This window comes from Sturnira hondurensis, unplaced genomic scaffold (assembly GCF_014824575.4).
Source record: "Sturnira hondurensis isolate 20B ecotype Veracruz unplaced genomic scaffold, ASM1482457v3 Scaffold0001344, whole genome shotgun sequence".
NCBI lineage: Eukaryota > Metazoa > Chordata > Mammalia > Chiroptera > Phyllostomidae > Sturnira > Sturnira hondurensis.
Genome location: NW_028073975.1, coordinates 50,468 through 77,284, shown reverse-complemented (window position 1 = coordinate 77,284; position 26,817 = coordinate 50,468). Strand labels below are relative to the sequence as shown.

The 26,817-nt window shown below is 56.8% G+C and overlaps 1 protein-coding gene across 2 annotated transcripts; it reads right to left on the bottom strand.

Moving 5' to 3' along the window:
* Positions 1-4,683: 4,683 nt before the first annotated feature.
* CNOT12 (CCR4-NOT transcription complex subunit 12) lies at positions 4,684-26,119 on the bottom strand. Of its 2 annotated transcripts, none has more exons than XM_037027772.1 (12): positions 26,015-26,119; positions 22,870-22,978; positions 21,164-21,797; positions 19,558-19,627; positions 14,505-15,845; positions 10,418-12,567; positions 7,426-7,807; positions 7,000-7,150; positions 6,756-6,892; positions 5,949-6,106; positions 5,591-5,663; positions 4,684-5,131 (listed from the first exon to the last, which is right to left on the bottom strand). In XM_037027772.1, exons 2-11 carry the CDS (start codon positions 22,961-22,963, stop codon positions 5,603-5,605), a joined length of 5,178 nt encoding a protein of 1,725 aa, XP_036883667.1. In that variant the 5' UTR covers positions 22,964-22,978; positions 26,015-26,119; the 3' UTR covers positions 4,684-5,131; positions 5,591-5,602. The 2 variants fall into 2 exon arrangements, with proteins under 2 accessions (XP_036883667.1, XP_036883674.1); XM_037027779.1 differs by having other exon boundaries at positions 7,426-7,792.
* Positions 26,120-26,817: the final 698 nt, after the last annotated feature.

The window sequence follows — 26,817 nt, the reverse complement described above, 5'->3', positions numbered from 1 at the left end:
ACCTAGTCCACGGAAGCAGGGTTTACTACCAAGCTCTGGGGTCACAGACCAAGGCTGGAGTTCCAGCTGTCACTCGCAAGCTGTGTGACTCCTGGCAACGCTTCACTTGCACCAACAGTTTTCTCACCCATGTCATGAGGAGAGCGGCAGCGCCTCCATCCTTGGCCGTGTGCGGATTAACAAGGCACAGGAAGCACTTGGCACAGTGCAGGGGTGGAATAACAGCTCGCTAACTCTGTTCTGACCGACGAAACCAAGGCACAGACTCAGTTCAAATGGTGATACGCACCTATGTGCTGAAGTCTTTAGAAACTAAGACACGGAAACTTTCAACAAGGCTAAAACCCAGATCCCGGTTCCTGGCGAGATCAACAGGTGCCAAGAATTGACAAGTGCTCCTGGGATGCTGTTTTGTTTGGGGGAGAAGGGGAAAGGCTGAACCTGGGAGCAAGTACGTGAAAATGCCAGAGTCAGTGACTTCCTTCCCGAGAGTCCAGTATGGAAAGGGGCAAGTGCAACTTGACAGACACACACTCCTTCGGCCAAGGTCAAAACCAACAGGGAGAAGTCCTACTGATAGTATGTACCTTTGGTAAAAGAACGGCACTTTGCTTCTACCTCCTGAAAACCCAGAACCCCTGCCTAGTCACAAAGAAAATATCCAACTCACACTGAAGGGCATTCTACAAAGTACGTGATCAGTCCTCTTCCCAACTCTCAAAGTCACCAGAAATAAGGAAGGCCTGAGACACCATCCCAGTCTGGAGGAGCCTAGGAGACGTGATAACCACATAATGTGGGATCCTGGATGGGATCCTAGCAGAGAAGAGGAGTGTTAGGTAGAAGCGGAAAAAAGTAAGGAATGTGACTAAAGAATGGACTGTAATGAATATCAGTGTATCGATATTGCTCATGAGTTGTGACCGGGAACCATACTAATGTTTGATAGTCCCATTCACAGGTGTGGGCTCAGGGGAACCATCATACTATTTTTGCAACTTTTCTCTAAATCTAAATCTCTTCTAAAATAAAATGTATTCTTTTTTTAAAAAATGTTACAGTGTATCTGAAAGGTGGTGTTCTAGGCAATTTCTTTTCTTAATTTTACTTCCCTGTGTTTTTTAAGTGACCTAGCATGAATATGCTTTGCTTTTGTTATCAGAAAGAAATTCAACAAACTTCGTTTTAAAAACACATAAGTGAATGAATGAGCGTCTGGCCCTTTGGAGACAGAGTGCTATACAAATAAAAGTATAATTAGAGTCGGTCCTTGGGCGGCGATTACAACCCACTTTATCATTCTGCTCCCAGGAGGCTCCCGCCACCAGGGCCTGGCACTCGCCCAGCGGTGGGTGGTGAGCCTCCGAACCTGCCAGCACTTTTCCCGGCTGCGCAGGGCTCTTGCTGGCAGGGCAGGGCAGCGGCCGCAGGGCCAGAGGGCTGGTGCCAGGTGAAGAGACACTGCTGACTCAGGGAAGCCCTCAGGCAAAGCCGCCCCTAGAAAATCCTGTTCAGCAGCTGAGTGAAGAAAACCAAATATGGTCCTCTGTTCCCACCGTACAAAGAAAGACAAGACCGGACCAGCCAGGACCAATCGACAGCTCGGTCCCAGGCAAGGTCATCCACCGCCATTTAGCCCTCCGACGGATCTGTGAAGCAGATACAGCAGTCCCTCCTCACCCACAGTTTCGCTTTCCCCGGTTTCAGATACCCATGGTCCACCACACTCTGAAAATAATAAACGGGAAATTCCAGAAATAATGTATAAGCTTTAAATAGCACGCTGTTCTGAGTAGCATGATGAAGTCTGGCACCATCTTGCTTCGCCCCACTGGGAACGTGAATCAGCCCTTCGTCCGGTGTCTCCACGCCACAGATGCTGCCGCCACGGTAGTCACCCAGCCGCCACCTCGGTTATCACGTGGAAGGTGCCGCTATTGCAGTGCCTGTGTGCCAGTCACCCTGACTTGACTTCGTAACAGCCCCCAAGTGCAAGAGTAGTGATGCCAGTGGGTTTGCCAGGGAAAAGCCATAAAGTGCTTCCTTCGAGTGAAAAGGTGAGTACAGGACACTCATATTTTTGGAGACCAATTACATGCACATACCTTGTATCATAGTGTATTGTTATAATTGTTTTATTTCTTGTTATTGTTATTAATCTCTTACAGTCCTAATTTATAAATTAAACTTTTTCACAGGTATGTACGTATAGGAAAAAAAGTGTGTGTGTGTATACACACGTATATATACACACACATACACACAGTTGAGTACTACCCAGGGTTTCAGGCATTTGCCGAGAGCCTTGAAGCAACAGTGTCCCCCGTGGATAAGTGGGGATACTGTATCCTCTTACTGCAGCTCTTGTAAAGGGGAGGCTCGGACCGGGCCCCCAAGATCAAAAGCAGAATACAAACTCATCTGCTCACTCCTACACCAGAACTGCCAGGCTCTAAGCCTTTCGGGGATGGGCTGTGACCTTGGCAGATGGCTGGACCACCTTTGGGGACAGGATGCTGGAGGAAGAAAGTGCTAACGGTGGGCAGCAAACCATCAGACTTCCCACACTACCTGCCACCACCTTCAGAATCCCAAGGGCCATGGGCCAAGCCAGCTTGCAGTCAGCCTCAACCCACCCCGAACACCAATTCCAGCTTGGGATCACAGGGGGTGTGGGCCTGCTCTGTGGACCCCCTCCTGTTCAGTTTCCAGGGCTTCCTCCACTGTCTGATATCCAATTCACACATGAACGAGCTCCTGGTGAGGGCATCAGAAGCCAGGAATAGGGGAGAGGCAGTGTTGAGTTGTTTCTAACTGCAGTGGGGTTGGGACCAGATTCCCTGAGTTTTCAACAAAAACCTGGGAAGGGACCGCTCAGCTCTCTAACCCGTACAGAAAGGGTTTGGCTCCTGTATGCGCACGTCGAGTTGTTGCCTTCCCAGTGGTTTGTGCACTTAGTCTAATCACTCTTGCTGAGTTCACTCAGCTCTTCAGAAGAAAAGGCTTTTGGAGCTACCTTTGACCAAAATCGATCAGCCTGCTTGACTGCCCCAAGCATCCCCCATACAGGTATCCAGGGGACTTTCTGCTGTCTCCAAAATCCAAATCCAGTTTCAAAGACCAAAACCTGCCCCTCTGAGGCCACTCCCAAGAGCCCCAGGAACAGTCTGAGGAATGGCTGCCTGGTAAGAATCACGTGACTTCCGCAACTGCGCGGGGGGTGGGGGGGGTGGCCTCTCAGACACCTGCCCTTATGACCAAAGCTCCCGTGTATTGCTCTCTCCCTGCCTCCCATCCAAGGCCCGGACCATTCCTCAGGCAGAAGGAATATGGGACACCCCCACCCATTCACCTGGTCTGGCTCTGCCTTCCCTGGAAGTGAGCCCCTGGCCCTTCTCCCTCCCAGCAGAGCCCAGGCATTGGGACCAGCCCAGGCTCCATTTGCCCCACTAATGAGCTTTAAGTGTTTGGCTTGGGTTCCTGCCAGTCCTACCCCTAAGGGGCAGGGGGAGGGGAGAGAACAGAACAAAGCTCACACCAGCTGGGCTGTGCTGGGCCCTGGGAGGGCTGGCCCAGGGGCTATGCAGCACAGAACCACCCAGGGGCGAGGCCAGGCACCCAGGCACCCATCTGAGGCCCCTGACTTTCTATCCTCTCCACTTCTATGGCATTCCCAAAATGCTGATTCCTGGCACCACCTACTACATGGAAATACCATATGACTGTGAAACCCCAGGAAACTGATGTTCAGGGAAGGCTGAGAACCACCGCTCTAGAAAATGATGGGAATTCTGGGCTAGTTTGTAAAACTCTGTACACGTGCTTTTTTCTAGTGAGTCCATAGCTTTAGTCAAATTCTCAAATTAAGTCGGTAGCTCCCACACCCCACAAAAACCCAAAGGGCTAAGCAGTTCGGGTCACTGAGGTGACTTCTAAATGCAGCTGTAGTCTGAATTCAGTGACTCTGTTAGTTTAGGTCCATCAAGGCAAGTCCACAGGAGCCTCTCCTTATACCAAGCCTTGGGGCAAGTCTCGGAAACCCAGGATGACAGAGAGCTAGGCTCAGGGTCAGGGGCTTGAGTGGGGAAGGCCAGACCCAGGGGACATCCCAGAATGTGTGGGCTGAAAGGCCAAAAGGACCCTTTACAGAAACCAACCCGCTGGTGAGAAGGGTGCATTTGCACCAATACCCTGTTTTCTCTCTCTGTGGCCACACGACTAAACCAGGTTTTCAAGTCTCTCCGGCAGTCAGCAGGGGCCATGAACTAAATTCCGGCCAGCGGGGTGTGGGTCTCCCACATCATGCTCCCCTCTCCCCGTGATGCTGTGGAGGACTCAAAGGCCTCTGCAGGTGGCTGAGCCACAACACGGAAGGAGCCTGGGCTCTGAATGACTTCAAGGTGCAGAGTGTCCCCACCACCAACCCACGTGGACTGAGAGCTTTATTTATAGAAAATAAACCTTTGTGTTAAGCTACTGAGGTTTCGGGGTTGTTTAGATCAGCAATCCGCCTTTTAGAACCAATACACCCTCCTCAGGGACCCTGAGCCCATGAGCATGAGGGTAACAACACTTTCAACAGCAGAGTTAGTTCCTGGCGGGTCAGGGCTAGATCCTGCATTTCCCAGCATGGCCTTGGACAGGGGGCCAGGGCGTGAGGACCACACACCACAACTGGGCAACACCAATTCCCAAAAAACTTTATTGTTTCAAGTGGCAAAATGTTATTGGCCTCTGTGGGGCACCTGGCAGGGTGGAAGGAGACCTGGGGTGGGCTGGGCTCCACCCACTACAAAAATCAAAGACTTTTATAAAAAATGCTATAAATTGGTATCAAAAGAAAACCCAAGGTAGGCTGGAGGAGGAAGCAGGAGGGAGGTGGACAGAGAGCGCACAGAGGAAGGACCAGAACCTTGGACCACTATGGACAGAATCCAGGCCGGAATCCAGGCAGGAAGGTGTAGGGGAAGTTGGGAAGGTGATACAAAGTGCATAAATGTGCCTCCCCAGATGCTCCTCAGGGGTGGAGGGGAGCAGAGGCTGCAGCCTGGGACATGGGGAACTCCAGCCATCTCCTTGCCGGGGACCCCACAGGAACGGGCACTGCCTGAGACTGCCAGATGGGAAGGACCTGCACCAGGAAGGAGAGAAGAGCTCAGGGGAGTGGACCACGGGGGACAAAGGAGGTGCTCCAGCTTCCTTCCCCTGTGCCCATCCTGGATCCCCAAACTGAGCCCTATTGTAAGGAAGGTTCCTGGTGAGTTCCCCCAGAGGCCCCAGGCCAGAAGGGCTGCTGGAGCACATTCAGGCCAGCCACACGGCCTGGGGACCATCCTTGAGCCCACGGAGGAAGGCTGGGTAGAAGCCCTCCCAGCCCATCAAAGGCCAGACAACACCACCCTGTTCTGTGGGGAAAACTGAGGGAAAGTGCAGGGACACCCCAAGTCTCTGGAGCTTGGCTCCACCTGCCTACATCCAGCCAGTCAGAGAAAGGGGGGTGGAGAGGGAAGGGAGGGGCCTCCTGCGTCCTCCAGGGCACGCCTTGCTCATCCCTGGACCCCACTCCCCAAGCCCGGGGCCCTGCCCTCACCTCAGTGACTTCTTAGACCTTCTTCTTCTTCAGCTTCAGGGCTTGTAGCCAATTGGGCGAGGATCCTTCTGACCTATAAGGCAGAGGGCAAGGTCACAAAGCAAACCTGAGGAAGGCGGGACAAAATGAGGACTGGCACCAATGGAACCCCCTGCCCCACCCCCACCCCTGGCTCCACCCAGAAGACACAGCCCAGGGCCCGGCTTCCAAGACAGGATCCCTGCCACCAGCTCCATACAGTTACTTCAGGGCTTGTCGACCTCCCCCCCAAGCTTTGGTGTTCCTCTGCAGAAAGTGGGGTTCCCTTTTTAGGCCAAGACACTGAGGTTAGTCAATGCCCTGAGTTCACGTCACCCACCCTGAGGATTTCTCTGGCTTGGGAGGTAACGCGAGGGGCTTCCCCAGCCCTGGGACCTTGCAGGACTTGGAGCGTTGGACCATGGACTCCTTCTGGCTCGCCTTGCTGTCCACCGGCTCCCCCTCCTCAGCTGAGCGGTTCCGGGGGCGCAGCTTGGCCTAACAGACAAGTCCAGGTGCACAGAGATGTCAGAGGGAGGGGCGGGAGGACTCACAGAAAGGGCATGCAGTCCCCAGTCAGACCCAAACGCCTCTGCAGTCCTTTCACCCAGATGGACGGGAAGGCACTTGACGACAAAGGTCCTGAGAGCTGAGCGCTGCCTTACACACAGCAGCCCCTCGAAGAGGTGCTACACTGTTGAACTGAATTCAGGCCTGAGCCTTTATTATTCTTCTTCCTCTGCCTGAAAGGCCTCCCACCACCTCACCTTCTGTAGCCAACTCCTATGCATGCCTCAAAGCATGGGCACACACTGCATGAGGCTTCCCAGGATCATAACTTCTCTCTCTCCAAACAGGCCCAGCCCTTCCCATGACCCCTAAACTTGTCCCTTCACCACATCTAACCACAGACAAGGCTTTGCCCACCCCCACCCCATGAGGTTCTGGGATGCAGAACAGCCTGGACCCTCCTTCCATCACAATTAGCACACAGCATGGGGTGCAGCAGGCCCTCACTGGAGAGCAGAATGAGAAGAAAAATGGGAAGGAGACGGTGGGGAAATGAATAATGATGGGGAGAAGGCTGGATGCAAGGTGTCCAGCTGGCCGGGTGGTTGGATGTGTTTGCTGACTAATCAGATGGTACCTTCAGAGCTGATGGGCTCAGGCCAGGAAAGAGGTTGACTTTCAGCCCCTTGGTGCCTAAGGACATCCGTGTCCGGCGGTTCTGAGGCTCCTCCACCACCTCCTCATCGGAAGACGGCACCCGAGAAGCTCGTGGCTCTGCAAGGGCCCAGAGAGGGATCAGCACAGGCAGCCCGCCCCACACCCCCACCTCCCAGCACAGCCCCAGACACCCACACAGACAGTGGACACCACATTGGCCCTACCTGTGGAGTCCTGGAATAGGCGTGCATCTGAGTCTGCCGCCTCTGACAGGCCCAGGGTACCGCCTGGCCGGATGGCCGGGGCCCGGTGTCCACGCTTGCGCCCCAGGTTGGCACGGCTCCGATACATGGCACTGTCCAGGACCTCGGTGTCCTGCTCAAGACAACGGCAACACCACTGCCATCACCATCCCATGGTGCTGCCCCATCGCACAGGAACCTCTCAAAAGCAGCTGGCTGTGAGTGGATCCCTCCTGCAGCCAGGAGCCCCCTGTTCATCCATCTCGCCCCTCACCCACTTTCTGCCTCCTGGATTGAGACCACTCAGAGCTCGAAGCAGCTGGGGAGCCCCAGGGACCAGGCTCTGGCTCCACCCCCCTCGTCCCCCACAACAGTCCACTCGCTGCCCTGGGCTCACCCTCCACTGACCTCGATGAAGGAGAAGTCTTGGCTGGGGGAGCTGGGGGGAGGGCCTTGGGGGGGCCGCCTAGGAGGGCGTGTTGGGCCCTGGTCGCCCTGCCCGGCCCCCGCAGGGTCCCAGGTGCCGTCCACCTCTTCTGTCCGGCTGGCTTCACCATCAGGCTGGGGCCTCCAGGAGGACACGAGGTCCCTGCCGGGCTCTGGGGGCTCTCCTTGGTCAACCCCTGCCAGGGTTCCTTCCTCTTCCAACAGGCTCCTCAGGCCCGAAGCTGCAGACTCCCTCCGGGCCACTGCCTTGGAGCTACTGATGGCCAGCATCTCCTCCAGCAGGCCCTGGGAGCCAGAGGGTGGCGAGCGGGCCGGGCACCCACTGGGGCTGCAAGGAGACAGACCGGCAGACAAGGTCACCATATGGTCACATCTCCCTCTCCTGAAGCCCCTTTCATGAGATCTGTCTCTCCCTCCCCTCAACTTATCCCTTCTTTCCATGCTTTTCCCAGGCCCCTTCAGGAAGGACACGGTCAAGGCCTCACACAACACAGCACACAGGGGATGAGCTGGGCCAGCCTGTCAGGTTCAAATCCTCGGTCTTCTACTTACTGAGACTTTGGGCGAGTTCCTACACCTACAAAAGCTCCTAACTTCATAAGATTGTCAGGGGTATGAAATGAGAATGTGAACCTCAAGTCACAGTGCCTGGCATTCAGAGCATGCCTTATGAGAAACAGCTACGGTTACTACTGCCGTCAACATCATGGACGCGGTCCGTGCATCCCTCCCAGGAGCACCTGCTTGGGGGCACACTCACCTGGGGATGAGCCAGACACTGGCCATCTACCCATGCTGTCCCTCCCTGGGTCCCAGTCTCACAGAACATGCCGGGCCGTGCAGACGGCTGTCTACTTGGGCACACTTGTTCCTTGTCCCTCCACTCACTCTCACTCTCCGCAGCTTAATTCCTCTGTGGGGCTGGCCTGCTTCCCTTCCTCAGCCACCACCCCTCCGCCCTGCTAGCCCAGGGCTCCGCCTGTGCCAGGGCCCCTGCCCCCAGAGGTTCTCTGTCCCCACTGCCAGTCTGTGAGCAACTCAAGGGCAAGGACACAGCACTTTTGCCTTTGTGGCCCCAGCACCTGGCCCAGGGCCTGGCCAGGGACGGGACTAAGCAAACATTTGCCCAGTGAGTGAGAAGCTGGGTCACCTTGCATCTCGGTGCAGTTTATGCATCTCTGCCTGCTGTTCCCTCAAAACACAGCACCAACACACATGCAGGGCACACAGACACTCTCGCTAAACTTACACCTCAGTCCTGAAAGCCATGGCCACACCTGACAGCATTTAGGATAAAGCAGGACAGACGCACCACTGACTCTGTGACCTCAGGCAGGCCACACCCTGTCTCCTGCAAACTGGAGATGCTAATCATCCCTCTGTGTTCACCTGCAGCTGTGAAGACCAATGAGGTCAGATGTGCGGCCAAGCATTGGGGACCGCAGACTTCTCTGAGTCCTGGGAAGAGAAACCAGGGCGACCACTGGGCACCGGCCTTCTGCCACCAGGAATGCTCATGCTTCCTGTGTCTGTCATTACAGCGTTAGGCTCAGAGAGGCCCAGGGACCCAGGAGCCTCTGGACTCCCAGGCCTGTGAACTCAGCTCTGTCCCTGCCGTCTTCACTTCCGACCCAGGCTCCCCCATCTCCCACTCCACAGCCAGGGCTCCCCAGAACACTCCCTCCTCAGCTCCCCTGGGCAACATCAGGGCCCCATCACCCTTCCTTCTCCTTCTCCTCAACCCAATGCCTTTCCAAGCCCTCCATCACCACCCCAACTCCCTCTAGACCAAGGGTGTCCAACCCACAGCCCATGGGCCACATGCAGTCCAGGTTGGCTGTGAATGCAGCCCAGCACAAAATCGTAAATTTACTTCAAACATTAGAGGGTTTTTTTTTTTGTAATTATGTGTCACAGTGTGTTTCGTGTGTGGCCCAAGACAACTCTTCCTCTTCCAGCGTGGCCCAGCGACGCCAAAACGTTGGACACCCCTGCTCTAGACCCTTCCTGGTCCCTCCTGCCCCCTCCCACCACCTGCAGCCCCTGCACTTATAACACAGCCTGCCCCACACCTCCCTCCCCTTTCCTTCCTCCTTGGCAGGTGAGAAGCTCCAGGGTTGGGAAAGGGCAAACTTTCTACTCAGTCAAGACAATGAACCCAAATCTCAGTGGATGGAAATGTTAACGGAAGACATACAACGCCTTTTCGCACCCTTTCCAGGAAAGAAACCAGCTGGATCGGTTTTAGAACACAAAAATCCCTGAGGCAGACTGTGGATGGCTGGCAAAATTACCAGTGTGTTCCTCTGGAAAGTTATTTTTCAGCAACTGTGTGTGGGGGCCAGGGTCATGGGGCCAGGGGCCAGGTCCCATGTCCTTCAGGTTCTTAAACTGTTGCTTCTTCTAGCCATTAATACAGGGCAGGCAAGAAGCACCACGTTCATAACCCCCTGAGGGACAGTGAGTGCCGCTATGCACGCCACTCTGGACCTGGAGGGGCCAAGGCCAAGAACAAAGAGTGCTCCTTCCTGCGTCCAGGCAGGACCAGGAAAGCCTCCGTGGTCCCTGGCCCAGGAGCACCTGTGGCTTCTGAGCTGAGAGGCCTGTGGAACAGCCACTGTGCTCCAGTGGGACCCACCAGAAACCACCCAAAGATGTGACATGTGCCATCCCAGTTCCTCCAGCCCCATTGCAGTACGACGTCACCAAGGAAGCCTAAAGCGTGGGCTACAGAGTCACACCCCACACTCATTCAAAGCAGCAACTCAACCTGGGTGCATGTCAGAGCTCAGTTTCTAAAAAAGTAAAAATAAAAATTCACAACCCAAACTGTCATAATTTCTCAAAGAGTAAAACTCCGTGGGGAGAGCTGGTTCTTCTCTCCCCGGAATGGTCTAAATCTTCAGACCACCAGCACCCCCTTCCCTCCCACACGGGGTGGCGTTCCCCTTACCTGGCTCCAAAGCCTGGAGCTTCTCCTGTCTCCACTCCGGGGCCTTCAGGGCAGGTCTCCAAGGAAGGTGAGGCGTCATCTTCACCCGGGGTCTCTGGCCCACTCGTCTCACCGACCCCCAGCTCCCTGGCCTCCATGGGGTCTCTGGCCCCCAGGCCAGGGCTCAACATGCCAGTGTCCCGGAGACCTAGCTCTGGGCACTGGCTGACTTCTCCCACCCCGTGCTCCCTGGACTCACTCGGGGCCCCAGAGAGCTCCACACTCCGGAGCCCCAAGTCCTGGCTCCAGTCCGTCTGCCCCACTCCACATCCCCGTGGCTCCTGAGAAGCTCCGGCCTCTAGGTCACAGGCCACCTCCAGATTCCTCAGGCCCAGATTGTTGTCCCAGTCCACCTGGCCCACCCCGAGTTCCCTGGAGCTGCTACCTGCTTCCATGGCCATGTTCCTCAGACCCAGGTCTGGTGTCCAGTGTGCCTGGCCCACTCCATGCTCCCTTGATTTAAGGAACTCTCCAGCCTCCACACCTGACCAGCCGGTCTGCCCCACACCACTCTCTCTGGACTGGCTGTGGCCTCCTGCCTCCCCAGCCCCAGCCAAATCCCTGCCCCTCACCCCAATATCAGAAGTCCAGTCTTTCTCCCCAACTCCCATCCCCCTGGGCTCCTCAGGCCCCCCAGTCTTCACACGGCTGGCCAGGTCCACGTCTCTCAAGCCCAGATTGTCCGACCAGCCCATCTGTCCCATGGCATCCTCCCTGGCCTCTCTTGAGCCCACGGAACCCACACAGCTGGACACTTCCAAGTTCCTGAGGCCTAGCTGGTCAGTCCAGTCTACAGGCGTAGCTGAGGTCTTCTCAGGAGACACAAAGTGGCCACCTTCCATCTTGCTGGAAGGGCTCAGGCCGGCACCACTCACTCGGTCATTGCCAATGATGCCAAACTGATAGCTCCTCTCGGTAGCCTCCGTGCAAAAGTCGCCGCTCCAGTCTCGCTGCCCTGGGCTGAAGGCCACGGCTGGCTGGGGCACAACACCGAGGCTGATGTCGCCAGGCCAGCCTTGCTGCCCCACTTCCCTGTCTTCCAGGTCAGCATCGCCTGGGCTCTGGCCCCCGGCCTGCTGTCTCTCCTGCAGCCCTCCAACTTCCTGGCTGGCACCACTGTCCTGCCAGCTGCTCTGGCCCCTCTGGCCCAGTGCCCCATCCTGCAACTGGGGGGTGCTGGGGCTGAACAAGCCCCTCGACTCGATCTCCTCTGGATGGCCTGCATCATCCCTGCTGGCCTCACCCAGGCTATCTCCTCCACTCGAAATCTTCCCAAACTCTTCATCCTGCTGTTGGGCTTCCTCAGGGCTGAACCCAGTGCTCAGAACTCTGGTCCCGAAGCCTCTGTCCTGGGGGCCGAGGGCCACGGAGCTGCCACAGCTGCTATAGTCCCTCATCCAGGCACTCTTTCCGAAATCTTGGTCTGGCTGCTCAGAACCCCCACTGCCATAGGTGCCAAGTGACGAATCTCTCTTCCCAAACTCCTGGTCCGGCCCATCAGCATCCTGGCTGCTGAACCTGCCAAGGTGGTCCTTCTTCGCCACTTCCTGGCTCTGTTCATCTGCCTCCTGTCTGGCATAAGCCCCCAAAGAATCTCTCTTCCTAAACTCCCAGTCCTGAAGGCTCGCATCCCGACTGCTGTAAGAACCCAGCGAATCTCTTTTCCCAAATTCCTGGTCCTGGAGTTCCGCGTCGCGGCTGGAGAAAGCGGCCTGGGAATCCCTCTTTCTGAACTCCCAGTCCTGAACATCCGCCTCCTGGCTCTGCAGAGTGCCAAGGGGGGCTGGCTTTCCAATCACCCGGTCCTGGGCTGCAAGTCCCCCTGGGGCGGACACTGCACTCCCATCCGGGCTGCTGACCTCCAGCTCCTCATGGCTGATGCCACAGCTGCTGGCCCAGTCTCTGGTGCTCCCTTCTCCCACTCCTTGCCCACACTTGCTGGACCAGTCCCTCTCTCCAAGGCCTGGGTCCCCTCTAGGGCTCGCACCCCCGAGGCCATAGTCCTGAGAAGTGTCTTGGCACCAGCTGGAAGGGCTAAAACTGCTGGGCTGTGGATCCGCTGCAATCCCAAATTCACTCTGCAGATCTCTGTGGGCCCAGCCAAGGAGTCCCTGAGAATAAGAAAGAGAGAGAGAGAAACAATGCTTAGAGTCAATCTAGAATGAGAGTTAGCACTGTCCGTTGCCTGAGAGTCGAACTTTGGCAACAGAAAGCCCGGGGCTATATCCCAGCTGTGTGACCTTCAGCAAATCACTTAACCACTCTTGGCCTCGGGGTCCTCATCCTTAGACAGGGGTGATTCCTACTGCATGGGCAGTTAGGGAGGATTAAACAAGATCACTGGCGCCAAGTTCTCAGCATAGTGCCAGGCACAGAAGGAGCACCCAGCAACAGCAACCAGTACTCAATCGATGACCCTGAGGTCATGTTTACAGCCCTTGGGCAACACTTGGCTACCTGCCCAGGCTGAGTGGTCTTCACAGGGGTGTGGGGCACTTTCCTTAGGAGAGGGCAAGACTCCAAGCCCCTCCACAACCTCCTTCCCACAGTGAGATCCCAGCACCACCCTCACCAGTCCCGTCCCCGTGAGCTCCCAGCCCCTCCCTCCCTAAGGAAAGCACCCTCTGCCCAGCCCTTCCCAGGAAGACAGTGCAGCCATCCCTCAGCCCTAGGGAACGAGGGGGGCAGGGCGCAGTGCTGAAACGGGACAGCCAGCTCTGGCGCAGGGGAGAGACCCTGCCAGGACTCCCTGCAACCCACACCCCATACTCCCTGACTCACTGCTGAGGGCAGGCGAGCCCTGGCCGCAGGGCTGCGAAGGCGGCCAGCCTCATCCCGAAGCTCCGCGTTGGCCAGCAGCCTCTTCAAAATAGACATGCTGTGCTCCCCATCCCCAGGCCCGGCCATGGTTCCTGCCCCCCACACCCGCCTCAGGCAGCTGGGTATGGCAGGCACCGAACAGGGCTGGGCCGCTTCCCTCGCTGGGACCTGTCTGACCGCTCTGGCTCAGGGCTCACCCTGGCCCCGCTGGCTCAAGAGCAGCTGCAGCTCCGGTGGCCCCGCCCAGAAGCCAGTTGAGTCACCCACATCCCGGGACAGACACACCTACTGCAGGAGCCAGCCGTTCTCAACTCCTTCCTGCTCCTCCCCGTACACTCCCTCCCCTCAGAAGCTCCCGGCTCCTCCTACCTTCCAGCTCCACCCCTACTAGCCTAGGCTGGGCTAGAAAAACACATTTCAAAAGGCACCTGGACCCCAGCCCTTAACATCAGAGTCATTGTGGTAGGAGAAAGGGCACTGGGCCCAAGCCCAGCTGCCAACTTGCTGGGTAACCTTGCACAGGTTCTGCCAGCCCTGGGCCTCAGCTGCCCGTCCACAAGGCAGGTCTGGAGCTCAACGGCACTAACACTCATAAAAGCCAACACTGCACAAGTGCTCACAACGAGCCAGGTGCTACTGTCACTACTTTACAGGTACCACAGCTCCTTCAGTCTTCGCAATCACCCTATGGGGTACAGTTATTCCCATTTTACAGGTGCAGAAACTGAGGCACGGGTAGAAAAGTAACTTGCTCCAAGGCATACCTGGGCAAGTAGCAGAGCCAAGACAAACCCAGGCCATCTGCTTCCAGCACCCACCAATAAGTGGCTACGCTCTGTTGCCCTTCACAGAGCTCGTCCTAATTATGGCTGAACACTCAGTGGATGCCAAACACTAAGCACATTCCACATCTCACTTTACCTGCAGTACAACCCCTAAGAGGAGAATGTTATTATGAAAGGATAGAGGTTAGAGCACATTCCCAAAACCACTCAACGAGTAGATGCTGGAATCAGACAGAAGCTCTGGCCAAACCCTAAGCACCACCCAGTAGTCCCTGCCCGCAGCACTGCTAGACCGCACAGCTGTGAGGAGCGTGTCCACAGGTGCCTTGCTCACAGTTGTACCCCAAGTTCTGGTCACAAAGTCCGCACTGAGAGAACGAAGACTACTGAAGTCCTGGCTCCCATCCCCTGAGGCCCCCAACCCCCTGTGCTCCCGTCCTCACCTCAGAGCAGGCACTTGGGGTCTGTGCATCCTTCAGCTCAGATCCAGCTCCCCGCCGTGCACCGCCAGCATTGGGTGGTGGCGAAGCCAGGAGGTCATCCAGCCAGCGGGAGCTGCTACAGGGGTCTTGAGCCTCCGTCCTGGGTTGGGTAGTCTCAGCCCGGGCCAGGGTCAGAGTCTCCTCCTCAGCAGGTAATGCCTGCCCAGGCTCAGCGGTGTCAGCAAAGAGGACACAAGGCTGATCAGGGGGTGCTGGCTGCTGCCGCCCCAGGACTGGCTCCAGGAGGGGCAGGGCAGCCTCCTCCGTGGCCAGAGGGAGCAGGGACTCCTGTCCGTCCGTGGGCTCCTGCTCCTCATTCCTCTCCTCTGCCTGCAGCAAGGCCAGTTCAGGTGTGCCCCCTGTTGTTGGCAGAGGCTTGAGGGGAACAGCTGGGAATGGAGACTGACTCTCCCCATCACCTTTTTGGGTTGGGGAGATGCCTGAATCCTCTGCCTGCACCCCAGAACCAGGTCTTTCTGGTCCCTCTGGAGTGGACCGGGCCTCCCGCCCCTGCTGGGACGCTCCCTCTCTACTGGATGCAGCCCAGTCAGGTGCTTCAGTGGCCCCAGTTTCGGCAGCCTCGGCCTCGGCCGCCTCAGTGGCTTCGGTGATGGGGGAGGGGGGTGGGGAGTCCAGCCGCCACACCCCTAGACCCGAAGGCCGAGTGGGGAAGGTCCATTCAAAAGACTGTGACAAGCTCCAGTTGGACTCTGTCCCACTTTCAAAGGGATGACCCAGGGCTGACTGGCTCCCTTGGGTTTGGGGCAGGTGAGCGAGTGAGCCCCCCAGCTTCTCCTGGTCTTGGCTGGGCGGCTGGAGCACACCTTCAGAAAACCGGCGCTGAGCCAGGCCGGTGGGGCGGAGGACCGCGTCAGCCCTAGCCGCCTCCTCGCCAGACGGAAACGTCCGATCGGGATCAAGCAGCTCACCCCTTTCCTTCAGGGGCTGGGGCTGCTCTGGGCTGTGGCACCCCAAGACCTTCTCCACAGGAGGGCTGCCAGGTCTGGGGGCCTCTGGAGCTCCCCAAGCAGGGAGCCCTGGGCTAGGGGCACGGCAGGAGCCCCCGTCAGACAGGGCTACAGCCGGGGCTGATGAAGTCACAGGGAGGCAGGGAGAAGGCCCAGAGGCTAAAGGACCCTGGGCTTCTGGAAGATGATCGTGGCGAGGAGAGCTCCCGTCGGGTGAGTGAAGTCTGGGAGAGCCAGGGGCTGGGCTGGAGACTTCAGCAGGAAGGCCTGGGCTGGGGGACCCTCCATTCTCCAAAGTGGGGCCTGGACTTGAGGAGACCTGGGGCTTGGAAACCTGCGAGAGAAAGGTCGAGAGCCATCATTCACCTTCAGGTGGGCGGGGGAAGGCCCCTGGCAACCTGATACAGACCACAGGTCAGCTGCTTCTTCACATTCGCCCTCCACAGACAGGAGGAGAAAATTGGGGTGTCTCTCAGGACAGCTGCAAAAGATTAGTTAGGGCGTCTAGGGCTTCTTAAGCTTCTCAGAGTTCTCAGACCCCTCCTTCAGACCCTCTCCCCAGAAAAACACAAGTAGACCTATTCACACACGACCCACACCACTTCATGTGGCCCAAACCCTCCCATCCACCCAACCCAAAGCCCGTCAAAGGATCTCCCAAGTCCATGGTTCATGGTCAAGAATACTAGCTTTACGAAGAGAAAAGGAAATCTGGGAATCTGACCATCCGGGCAGGCAGGGGCTCCACCTCAGAGCAGGACTCCAAACCCGCACAGCAGAGGTCGCAGCGGGTGGGGCGGTGGATCTGCCCACCCTGCTCTGTGCACCCGCAGGTCACGCTGCTGTCCAAGGAAGCAAGCAGACCTCGAGCTTCAGGCAAAGGCACTGGACGGAGTGAAGTTCCCTGGCCTGGAGTCACCCAGCACTGCCTCTCGTAGGCTGTAAGCTCTCCCAGATGGTGGCCACTCGGCTTCTCTGAGCCTCAGCCTCTCTACTATTTGGTCCTTTGGGGCTGGTGGCAACAACGTCCCTCTCACAGAGTTAGGTGAGGGGAAAGTACGGTTTGCACACACAGCCCCTCTCAGGATGGGACTTGCAAAGCATGGATGCTCTAGGATGATATGGGAGGACTGAGGTGCAGGCGAATGATGGGGGGTGGGGGAGGAACGGGCCGAGGGGCACCAGGCAGCTGGCACTCCTTCACTGCTCCACTCAGCCTAGCCCCGGACAAGAAGTAGGTCTTGTTCTGCCTGACCTTTGCCCTCTCCAGAGGTTACACGTCCCTTGCTGTCCCCTCTATGGGACTGTAGGCCTGGACAGAGGAAGGCATGTCCTGCTCGCTTCTCAAGGCCCCTCCCACTCCCTCCGTGTTCCCTCCTATCTACAAAGCTCTAGCCTTACAGCTCCCGCCCTCCTGTTGGGGCCCCTGCAGACCCCTGGAGCCCTGACAAGTGTAGGCCCCAGACCACTGCATGCCCCCAGGACCACCTCTGCCACAGTCTGCAGCGATTTCAGTCAAGCCTCCCAGCATCCTGGCGCGATTCCTTGACCTTTCCTTCTCTGAGGACTCAGTGACCCGCCTCTCCCGTGACTCCGTCCTTACTCACAACTGCTGCCCTCTACAATCTCAGCTTCAAGTTCCCCTCACCCACTCCCACCTCCTAACTCTCCAGGTCCATCTTTCCACGCCCCCTCTGACCTCCCTCAATCCTTCAACCCCTCTGGGAAGCACGGCCACTAACCCTCCCTCCTTCTCACCGTCTCCCAGTCGCCTCCTATCCTCATGTCTCTCTTTACCACCATTAAAGTCTCTTTCCCAACCCTCAAATCCCCCCTGTCTATCCAACCTGTTGATACACTGCTCCCCAACGTTCCCAGACAACACTTGTCTCCTCAAACCCCAGATACCACCAACCACCCTGTCTCAGCTGCCGACCTAGCTTCCCTGGGAACAGAGGCCAGGGGAGGAAACAGCCCACCGCCTGATGTGAGACCAGATCGTGAACTGCCCTTGCCCAGGACTAAGGCCAACCCCTCCTCTCTCTCCTGCACCATTGATTTTTTCCCTCCTCTCCTGGATCATTTCCATCAGTACACCAACTGCTTTCATTTCTTCCTCCTTAAAAAAAGAAGAACACCTTTGCCCTTACCTCTCTCTCTACCTACCGCTCATTTTCCTGGACACACTGTCCTACATTCACTATCTGTCCCTGCACTTTGTCCCATTCTCTCGTGAACCCACCCCACACAGGCTGCTTTCTTCACCTCGCCACCTAACTGCGAAGTTACAATGTTCCCCTATAGCCAAGTACCTTTTTCAGCGCTTACCTTCCTTGACCTGTGAGCAGCACCTGACAGCTGATCTGCCCTCCTCCAGGCCTGGAAGCTGGCTTCTTCTGGCCTCCAGGACTCCACCCTCGCCAGCTTCCCTCCCACCTGGCTGCTGCTCAGTCCTGGCTCCTGGGCTGTGCCTGGGTCCTCTTTCCTCCAGTCCCTCACCCACTCACTCCCCTGGTGATCTCAGCCAGTCTTCGCTACCATCTGTATGCAGACGAGTCCCTGGAACTCCAGACCGAAATAGTCAACTGCCCACTCGACATTTCCATGAGGCCGTCTAAAAGGCCACCTCGAACTCAGTGGCTCCCGAAGCAAACTCCTCACGTCTCCCTCCACCCTGCTTCACCCTTAGAAGTCCCCATCTCACTAAACGGTAACCTCATCCTTCCGGTTGCTCAGGCCAAAAGCCCTGGCAGCATCCTTGATTCTGCCTGCACGCGCACTTGCTCGCACTCTCTCTCTCTGCTATCAATCTGTCTGCAAATCCTGTCCTCAACTTCACCTTCAATTTCTACCCAGAGCGGCCATTTCTCACCATCTCAGCACAGACTACCTCCAGGGCCCATCACCTCGCCCTTGGATTATTCCATCAGCCCCCCAGCTGGCCCCCGCTGCTGCTCTTAGCTCCCTGCAACCAAAAGGGCAAGGGGACTCTTTACATCTCTCCCTCAAACCGCTCAACAGCTCCTGCCCCTCTCGCAAGCCAAGGACCTCCCACTGGCCAGCGAGGCTCCGTTCCTCACTCGTCACTTCTCAACACTATCGACCACCCAGCTCTTCTCTAGTCACTTTGACTCAGACAGCATGGCTTCCTTGCCAGGGAGGCACCAAGTCCTTTGTCCCTGTAGCTGCCTCTGCCAAGAACGCTCTCTTCCAAACACCCACACAGCTCCCTCCCTCACCTTGTTCGCAGAGAGACCTTCCCCACTGACCCTCACCCCAGACCTCGCGCCCTTCTTGGGTCTCCCAGCACTTGTCTGACTACACATCTGCTGGTTCACAGGGATGACTTGGTTCATGCTGGCCTCTCGCCCTGGAAGAGGAGCTCCCAGAGAACAGGGATGGCGTGTGGTCTGCTCTCTGGTGTTTCCCCAGCGTCGGCTCAGAGTAGGCGCTCAGTAAATATTTGCTGGGTGGACAAACAGAGTCAGGTCTCCACCACTGGGCAGATGGGGCAGCCTCTATGAACAAGGGCTCAATGACTCCGGAAAGCAGGCTGGCTATCCCCCCAGCACCCTGTGGTGGGGATGTACCAAGAAACCCCCAAAGAGGGACTTTTCCTCAGCACCCTGAGAAGGCAGCTCAGGCAGGAGAGCACAGAAGCAGACAGTTCGGATCCTGCCTCGGCCCCTGGGTAAATTACGTAATCCCTGCGAGTCCTGGCATCTGCACCTCTCCTGTGGGACCAACAGGCTCTACTAGGCTTCAGTGATCACCAGGATTAAGTTAGTCACTGTTCCAGGAACCCGTCCCGCACACAGTAGGCACTTGATCAATGGCAATTGTGATGGGTAATTACTCTTGAGAGCGAGCAGCCTCATGGCCTGAACCACACTTGATCAAGAGCGCTGGCCTCGGAGTCCCTTGGGCAAGTCACCTCCTCTAGGACCCTCGGCGCCCCCACTACAAAGAGATAGAACAGGCAGCCTCAGATGACCCTTCCAGCTCTACAATACCATGATTCGATGTATAACAGGGGGACAACTCACATCAGTAAGTAGCTCAGAGCTGGCAGGCTCAGCGAGGTCTCCGTTGAAGGCCCGGTCCAAAGCAGGGCTCCTGGGAGGGAGAAAGACAGGAAATCGAGGCACAGAATTAAGAAGCCAGTAATGGATGAATAAGGGACAGAGCTGTTTGATAAGAGTCTGCCCAACTGACTTAACAGCACCCAAAGTTAACCGCCCCCCTTCCAAGGCATTTTCTACTGAGCCCTGCCAAGAACCACTGGAACACGGAAGCTGTATGGTTTCCACAGAAAAAATGTACCAGGACAGAGTGCCCATTCCCTGCCTGCACACCAAGGGTTAAACTCCCCTAGTCCCTTTGGAACAAGCCTCCTGAAAGCCCCACCCCTAAAAGATAACCCCTCCTTCCCCTAGCCCCTCAGGGGTTAACCAGCCAGGGAGAGCACAGCTGGTCTGGCTGCCCTGCCAATACTTCGAGAAGAAGGATCGCAGGGGGAGGGAAAGGGGGAAGAGTGATTTTCCAAGGCTGAAGTTGTTCCTCTTTCACTCTCTGCTTGGAGCCAGAGAGGGGAGGCTAGAGGGCTGGACTCTGCTTGGAGCCCTGGGACAAAGAAGGGTTAACTGGGAGCCCTGCCCTCCAGGTTCGTTCAGGTGAGAAAGCGACAAGGCTGGCGGGCAGGGTAGGGCAGAGGCCTTAGGTTAGGCTCACTCCATGGCAGCCCTGCCCTTCCCAGCAGCAGGAGAGGGAGGGGAGCCTCTTGGCCCAGCACAGCCACCAAGGGCTCAGGGGGCCAAAGTGCCTCAAGCAGGCTCTTCCTGCCCTGGGATGGCCTCTGTGCAGCTGACGGAACTGACACCCCTCAGCCTCTTCCTCCAAGGCCCTGTGCCCACCACCCCAAGAGGTCCAGGCCAGCCTCCCTTCACACTGGCACCAGCTCTGGAGAAGGATTTACATGCAACAGTCTCCAACCTGGCCGTAATCTCTGCTCTGACACAAGCTGGCCTGGCATCCAGGTGTGTTCACATCTTATCGCTCCCATCGGACTCCTACCGGGCAGACTGTGCCCTTCTCATCCTGACACACACACCTGCACCTGGCACACGCTCCACGCACAGAAGGAGCTTGCAGTTAAGAGCATATGCTTTGGAATCGAATAGACCTGAAATCAAACCCCTGTCCTTGTTGCTAAGGACCCATGGGAAGTCACTTCTGAATGTTCCCTCACCCCTTTTTTTATAATTAATATATTTCTTTTTTTTTTTTTAGAGAGAGAGGAGAGGGAGGGAGAACAAGAGGGAGAGAAACATCAGTCAGTTGCTCTCGTGTGTGCTGCCCACCAGGGGTGCAACCCAGGCATGTGCTCTGACCAGGAATGAAACCAGTGACCTTTTGGTTCGCAGGCTGATGCTCAACCTACTGAGCCACGCCAGCCAGGCTTTCCTCATCTCTAAAATAAATCTAAAATTCTCTTCACTAAACAGGAATGGCTGTGGGTTAAAAGAGGCAAAATTCATCTATCTCTTCATATGAAAAAAAAATAAACATCCATACTGTGCATTTGAACTCTCCCAGATGGGGCCACCCAGTTCGTCCTCCAGAATGCAAAACATACAGCCTCCCACCCCTCACCTCTTCTCGGGGGTCCGGCCGTGCTTTTCTGGACACTCTGTGGGAGACTTTGAAGGCCCCTCCTGGGACCACCCCCTGGAGAGGGCCCCACCATCCTCATCCACGGGACCAGCAGCCATGCCATAGGTCCTGGGACCGTATCTTGAGCTGCCATCATGGTTAAAGGTGAGGCGGGAGCCCCAGAGGCGGTCAGGGCTGGCAGGGACCTCCTTCCGCGGCTGCTCCATCTTGGCTAGGATCTCTTCCACCGTGGTGGCTGCAAAGCGCTCTGAGGCTGGACGGAAGGGGGCAGGGGCCTTCCGCACACCCCCCGGGGCAGCGCATCGAGCTGGGGGTGTCAAGGGGGGCACCTCTTCTTTCCCAGCCTCCTCTTTCCCAGTCTCTCGGGTGGCTTCTCCTCCAGTAGAGGTCTCGGCCACTGGTCTTGGAGCAAAGGGAAGAGGACGCTTGCTGCCACCATAGGGCTGGGGTCCCGCCAGCATGTTCATCTTCCGGGCAGAAGGCAGCTCCGCCAGGGGGCCCCGGGGCGGCCGAGGCCCAACAGACACCAGCAGGCCAGGCTTGGCAGGCAGGGCTGGCTTGGCAGGCAGGGACCGAGGTTTGGGCTTGACAGGGGGCTTGGCCCGAGGGTCACCTACCAGAAGAAAAAAGTTGGTTGGGGAGACAAGAACCAGGAAGCAGAACTTTATTTACCACCCTATTAACTCAAACTGTTGACAACCTTCTAGGCACAAGCCAAATGTCACTTCTTCCATGAAGCTTTCCTTAATTTTCCATACACAGCCCAGAAGCATCTTCTCCTGTCTCCAAATTCCCCAAATGTTCAGTCAATTCCTCTCATAAGCTAAAGCTATTTAAGGGCCCAGCTGGCACCTTGTTTTTCCTTGTACCCTACTTTGCATCTAACACATGTTCTTGTCAAGCAAATGAATGAATGAGCAAATAAGCCAGTAAATAAATGCCTACCTGCCCATTTCAAGCACTCAGCCCAACATGTCCCCAGTCCAGTCCTGTCCTCTTGGAGAACACTCTTCCATCCAACCACCCACAGTAACCCTTTTATCCCAGTTTAGCCTCCCCACTCTGCCTCCTGGCTGCCCCACCCTCACTTACACACCCAGGCCACCTGCACACTGCCATCCGGTGTGTGATGAGGAATGCAAACTCACTATTGACCTAACCCACACAAAAGTATATAAATCTGCTACAGGGGAAGAAAACAAGACCAGGAACCTACCTTCTATATACTGCATTCCAAAGCCAAATAAAAGACCTTGGAATTACTCACGGACTCGGCCCTTCTCATAGAAACCTCCCTCACCCACTCATTTGGCTCAGCCTAAGCAAGCAAGGAGTCTCGACAGCAGCCAGGAAGCCTGGATTCAAACCCCCATAGGTACACCTCAGTTCTCGTGTAGGCCCCACTCTCCTCCTCTCAAAACACTCGGCTTTCCCCACATCATTTTGAAGCTTAGCCTGTTCTTATCTGTGGGAGGTTTATGACCTGGAACAGTTCTAAAGGGTCCCACCAGGAACTGAGAAACTTTCAAACTTTCAAACTCACCCTGCACATCCTCTGCACTCCTCCTCACTCCCACCTCAACAGAACCATCATTCACCAGCCCTCTCCAGGACAGCATGGGGGTTCAGCCCCTTCCACCATCCCCTCAGCCACCCCACTCCACCCTGCACCCAAAGGCACCTACCTGGCTCAGAGCCAGCAGATGCCAGCTCCTCCTCCATCTCCCGGGGTGGTGGGGAAGTCATGGCTGTGCCTTCCCTGAGAGCAGACACTTTCATCACATGCGGCGGGACCTGCGTGAGAATTGGGAAACAGAGGGGTGTGAGCTGGGGTGGCCAAAGTCCCAGGAAAAGAGAGAGAAGGCAAAAGCGTTGGGCGTTGGCAGCCGGCTTGGCCAGGGGAAGTCTGCTACTTCTAGCAGAGGCACAGTGTGGGACAGGAAGAGGGAACTTCGGAAGGGGTGGGGAGGTCAAGGGAGGTCCCCCAAAGCCGATCCTCGACTTTTCCCAGATCACTCTCCAGCTCTTGTCTCCTAACCCCAAAGTCCTGGAGCTGCAGGAAGCTGGCCACTCCTTCCTCCCGTGGTGAGCTCTCCAAGACACCCTAGTTACCCTTCCCAGGGCATCCCCTGGGTGCAGCAGCCCCACTAGAGGTATCTACTCAGGGGCAGAGCAAGAGGGCCCCAAAGTCTTGCCTCTTCATGAATCACCTCATGGGAGACGGGAAAAACCCGCTCCTCCCCAACCTGGGGCTCCGCCTCACTGCTTGCCTCCCCTTTCCTGCTCACCCTCCTTCTCTCCCTCCCTCCTGCAGCTGGGAGTGGTTCCCTCTCCCCACTTTCCCCCTCCTCCTTCCACATCCCTGCCCCCCTCCCACCTCCCTCAGAGCTGTCTCATCCAAACACGGAAAAATAAGGAATAAGAAGTAAACATCTGGAATACATTTTTTTTTCTTTAATTTCTCAATTGCTTTGGCTTCAGCTCGGAATTTGATGAGGTAAAGCCAGGGCCTAGTCCTGTTGCCATAGCAATGGCCTCCCACTGGATTTCCAGAGCTGCGCCAAGAGGAAGGAGGAGCCCCAGGCCTGGGCTGGGAGAATGGGACAGGGCTTGAGAACATCCGGGGGGTGGGGTGGCCTGGAGGGGAAAACTCCCTGGGGTTCCCTCTCCTAGGACAGTCAGGGTAGGACAGCCACAGCCTAGGAACTGGGGTCTGTGGGCAGCCCTCAGCACCCTAGGGTTGGCTTCAGGGGTTTTGAGTGGCAGAAGAAATTTTAAACCAAGTGTCAGGGCCCTGTGGTAGAAGCCAAAGGGTGTCCCTCCTCGAAGCCTGGACCCGGAGCAGGCTTGGGGTCTGATTCAAGGCTAGGTAGGTCTATCACTTTCTACTGTGTGCCCTTAGGCACAGTGCTTACTTCTCTAAGCTTCAGTTGCTCTGTGTGAAAAGTGGAGTTACCAAGGCTGTTGGGAGGTTTATAGCAGAAAATGCAAGTAAACCACTCAGCATAATACCTACTGCAGAAATGCCCAACAAATACTGGCCATTATTAGTACAATTCCATTCAGTGTCACCAATGAGCCACCATCCTTGGTAACCACCTCCTCCTCTCCCCAGACCATTCTTTCACTCCCACGGGGCCCAGTCCTGTCACCTGCTCTTCAGACACTCCACCACCTCCTCAGTTCTCATCCCAACCCCTGAAGCACCACCCCACCCACAACACCGCTAGCCCAGACTCTCCAACCTCCAGGACAGAGTCCTGGCCCCTCTTGTTCCAGAGGAAGAGGGATTTTCCTATCACCTGGTAAGCAGAGTCTCCGAGAATGATCTAACCCCCTCCAACCCACAATGGGTGCTCCCATCCTCAGAGCACCCACTCCAGCAGGTCTGAGAAGGCAACACCAAATCCAAAAAGGGCCCTCTGATGCTCAACCTTTGCAAAGCCCACCCACCCCTCACCTTTGACCTTGCGCCAGCTTCTTTCAAAGATGGGAGTAAAGAGAAACCCAAGACCATCAGTTAGTTCCCCTGGTCAGCCAGCTTCCACGGAGCACTGCTCACTGTGGGTGGGTGAGTAATTGTGCAGAGCCAGTCCAAGTGTGTGTGGGGGAGGGGTGCGTGATAGAAAATATAAAATTAAAACACAAGATTGTTTCCTTGTCCTTGAACATTATTACAAGGAGCATGGTGTCGGTGGTTAGAAACCGGGATGAACTGGCCCCCGAATCTAAACAGTCTTCCATCTGGGGGTCTGATGGACACCTCTGCAGTATGCGGGGCTAAGCCATGAGGCAGGGGCTCCACTTCCCCAAATGAAGAGGTGCCACAGCAGCTCAAAGCCCGTGCCAGGAAATCCAGGTGCCCGAGTCCGTAGCCAAAAGCTGCAGAATCACAACGGCTCTGAGCGCTCCCCATCTCAGGAGCCAGAGTAGACTAGCTGAGACCCCGGAGCAAAGGCTGCCACAAGGGCTGGGGAGAGGTGGGCAGCTCCAGTCCGGGGCAAGGGGCCTAGAGAGAGACATCGGGGCCGAAGGGGTTGTCTCTATGGATCTTAGGATCTCCGGTCAGATCCGGATCCAGAGAGGTCGGCAGGGAGAGCTCAGAAACTGCTGGAGGAGGGAGGGCCAACGGGAGGACAGAACAGCCTGGGACAAGGGGCCGTCTGGAGGGGCCCAGTGGGAAGCTCTGGACACAGGGGAACGCATTAGCCAAAGAAGAGGAAGAGGAGAAGGAGGAGGAGAAAAGGGTGGAGGTGGAGATGTTGGTGGGGTTACGGGGTGGGGGTGGAAGAGGAGGACGGGAAAGAGGAGGATGAGGAAGAAGAGGGGGCAGCAGAAGCGCAAGACTCGTGAGCGGGATGTGAAGCAGCCGGGGGAAAAGACGAGGGACTGGGGACGCAGACGGAGTGGAGGCGGACTGGGATGGTTGGGGGCGTGCCGAGAGATCCGGGGGAGGGGGCTAGCATGGACCCAGGAGAAGGGGATGGCAGGGGTCCCTCTAGCAGCTCCGCCCGCCCCCGGCCCCGCCCCAAGTCCGCGCCTCTTCCCCCCTTTCTTCTGGTTTAGCCAGCACGAGCTCCAAGGCCGTGCACCCTCCGCCCCCGCGCACACGCGCCAGCTCTAGCGTGCCCCTCGCTGCCTGCGTGCTCCCTGCTCCCTCAGCACCCCCGGCCCCTGCAAACTTTCCCGGTCCCCTCCATCTCGCCCCCTCCCCAAGCCAAGGTCCGGGCAGGGAAGCGCCCACTCCTTCCATGCCTCTCCCCCGCCCCCAATGCTGGACCCCGCCCCTTCCTTCGCCCTCCTGTTCCCCACCCCACCCCGCGCACTCACACGCTCTCCCGGGATCTGGCTTCGCTAAGCTCGGGCTCGGGCAGTCGCCACCGCCACCGCCGCCGCTGCAGCCGCCGTCACCGGGGACCTAGCCACTGCGAGCCCCGGCGGGGCCCCGCCCCCAGCCCCGCCCAGGCCCACACCCCCAGAGCGCCTCATGAATATCCATGAGTCAGTGAAAACCCGGGGCGGGAAGCCCGTGCTTAACTCACAGGGCTGTATGCAAATAACCTCAACCCAGGTACTCAATTATTCATGAATCTCGCAAATAAGGGGCCCGCCCCAAGATCAGACGGGAGTGAAACTGACGCAATTCAGCCGTTAATAGCGACCCGGCAAAATGGCCACCGAGACGACCGGCTAGAGAGGAGACTTAAGGCGCACGGCCCAACCCTCAGGCCTAGCGGCCCGAACTGATTGAAGCATCATAGAGTCAAGGCGAGAAAGAAGGTAACCACCGGCCGCCTGGAAAGACTTCCTGGGGCAAACACCTGAGAGCCTATGCAACGTGGCCACCACACGTGTATAAATTCAGATTTACAGCCACTAGGAGGAAGACTGGAGGCTCTATTTTAGTCATCCTCCTCACCTATCTTCTGTTATGCCCACTTCCCAGATACAAATTCTTCTAACTTGGTGCACCCCTTTGCTCCCAGAACAAAAGCCTCAGCATACTCCACGTCTTTCCTGCACCCCCATCAGACTGTGCCCCCACCCCGTTCGTCCTCCCAACTCTCGGGGCTCAGGTTTCCACTCTGGTTGCAGAGGCCAGTCCTGATTCCATTATCTACAGCCTTGGAAGC

Coding starts and splice junctions, on each gene's coding strand:
- CNOT12 (XM_037027772.1), bottom strand. CDS start 22,963: ATGAAAGTGTCTGCTCTCAGGGAAGGCACAGCCATGACTTCCCCACCA. Junction 19,628..21,163: donor GGCCGGACCCCCGAGAAGAG/GTGAGGGGTGGG, acceptor TCTCCCTCCCAG/GAGCCCTGCTTTGGACCGGG. Junction 6,107..6,755: donor TGAGCCCATCAGCTCTGAAG/GTACCATCTGAT, acceptor CTTGTCTGTTAG/GCCAAGCTGCGCCCCCGGAA.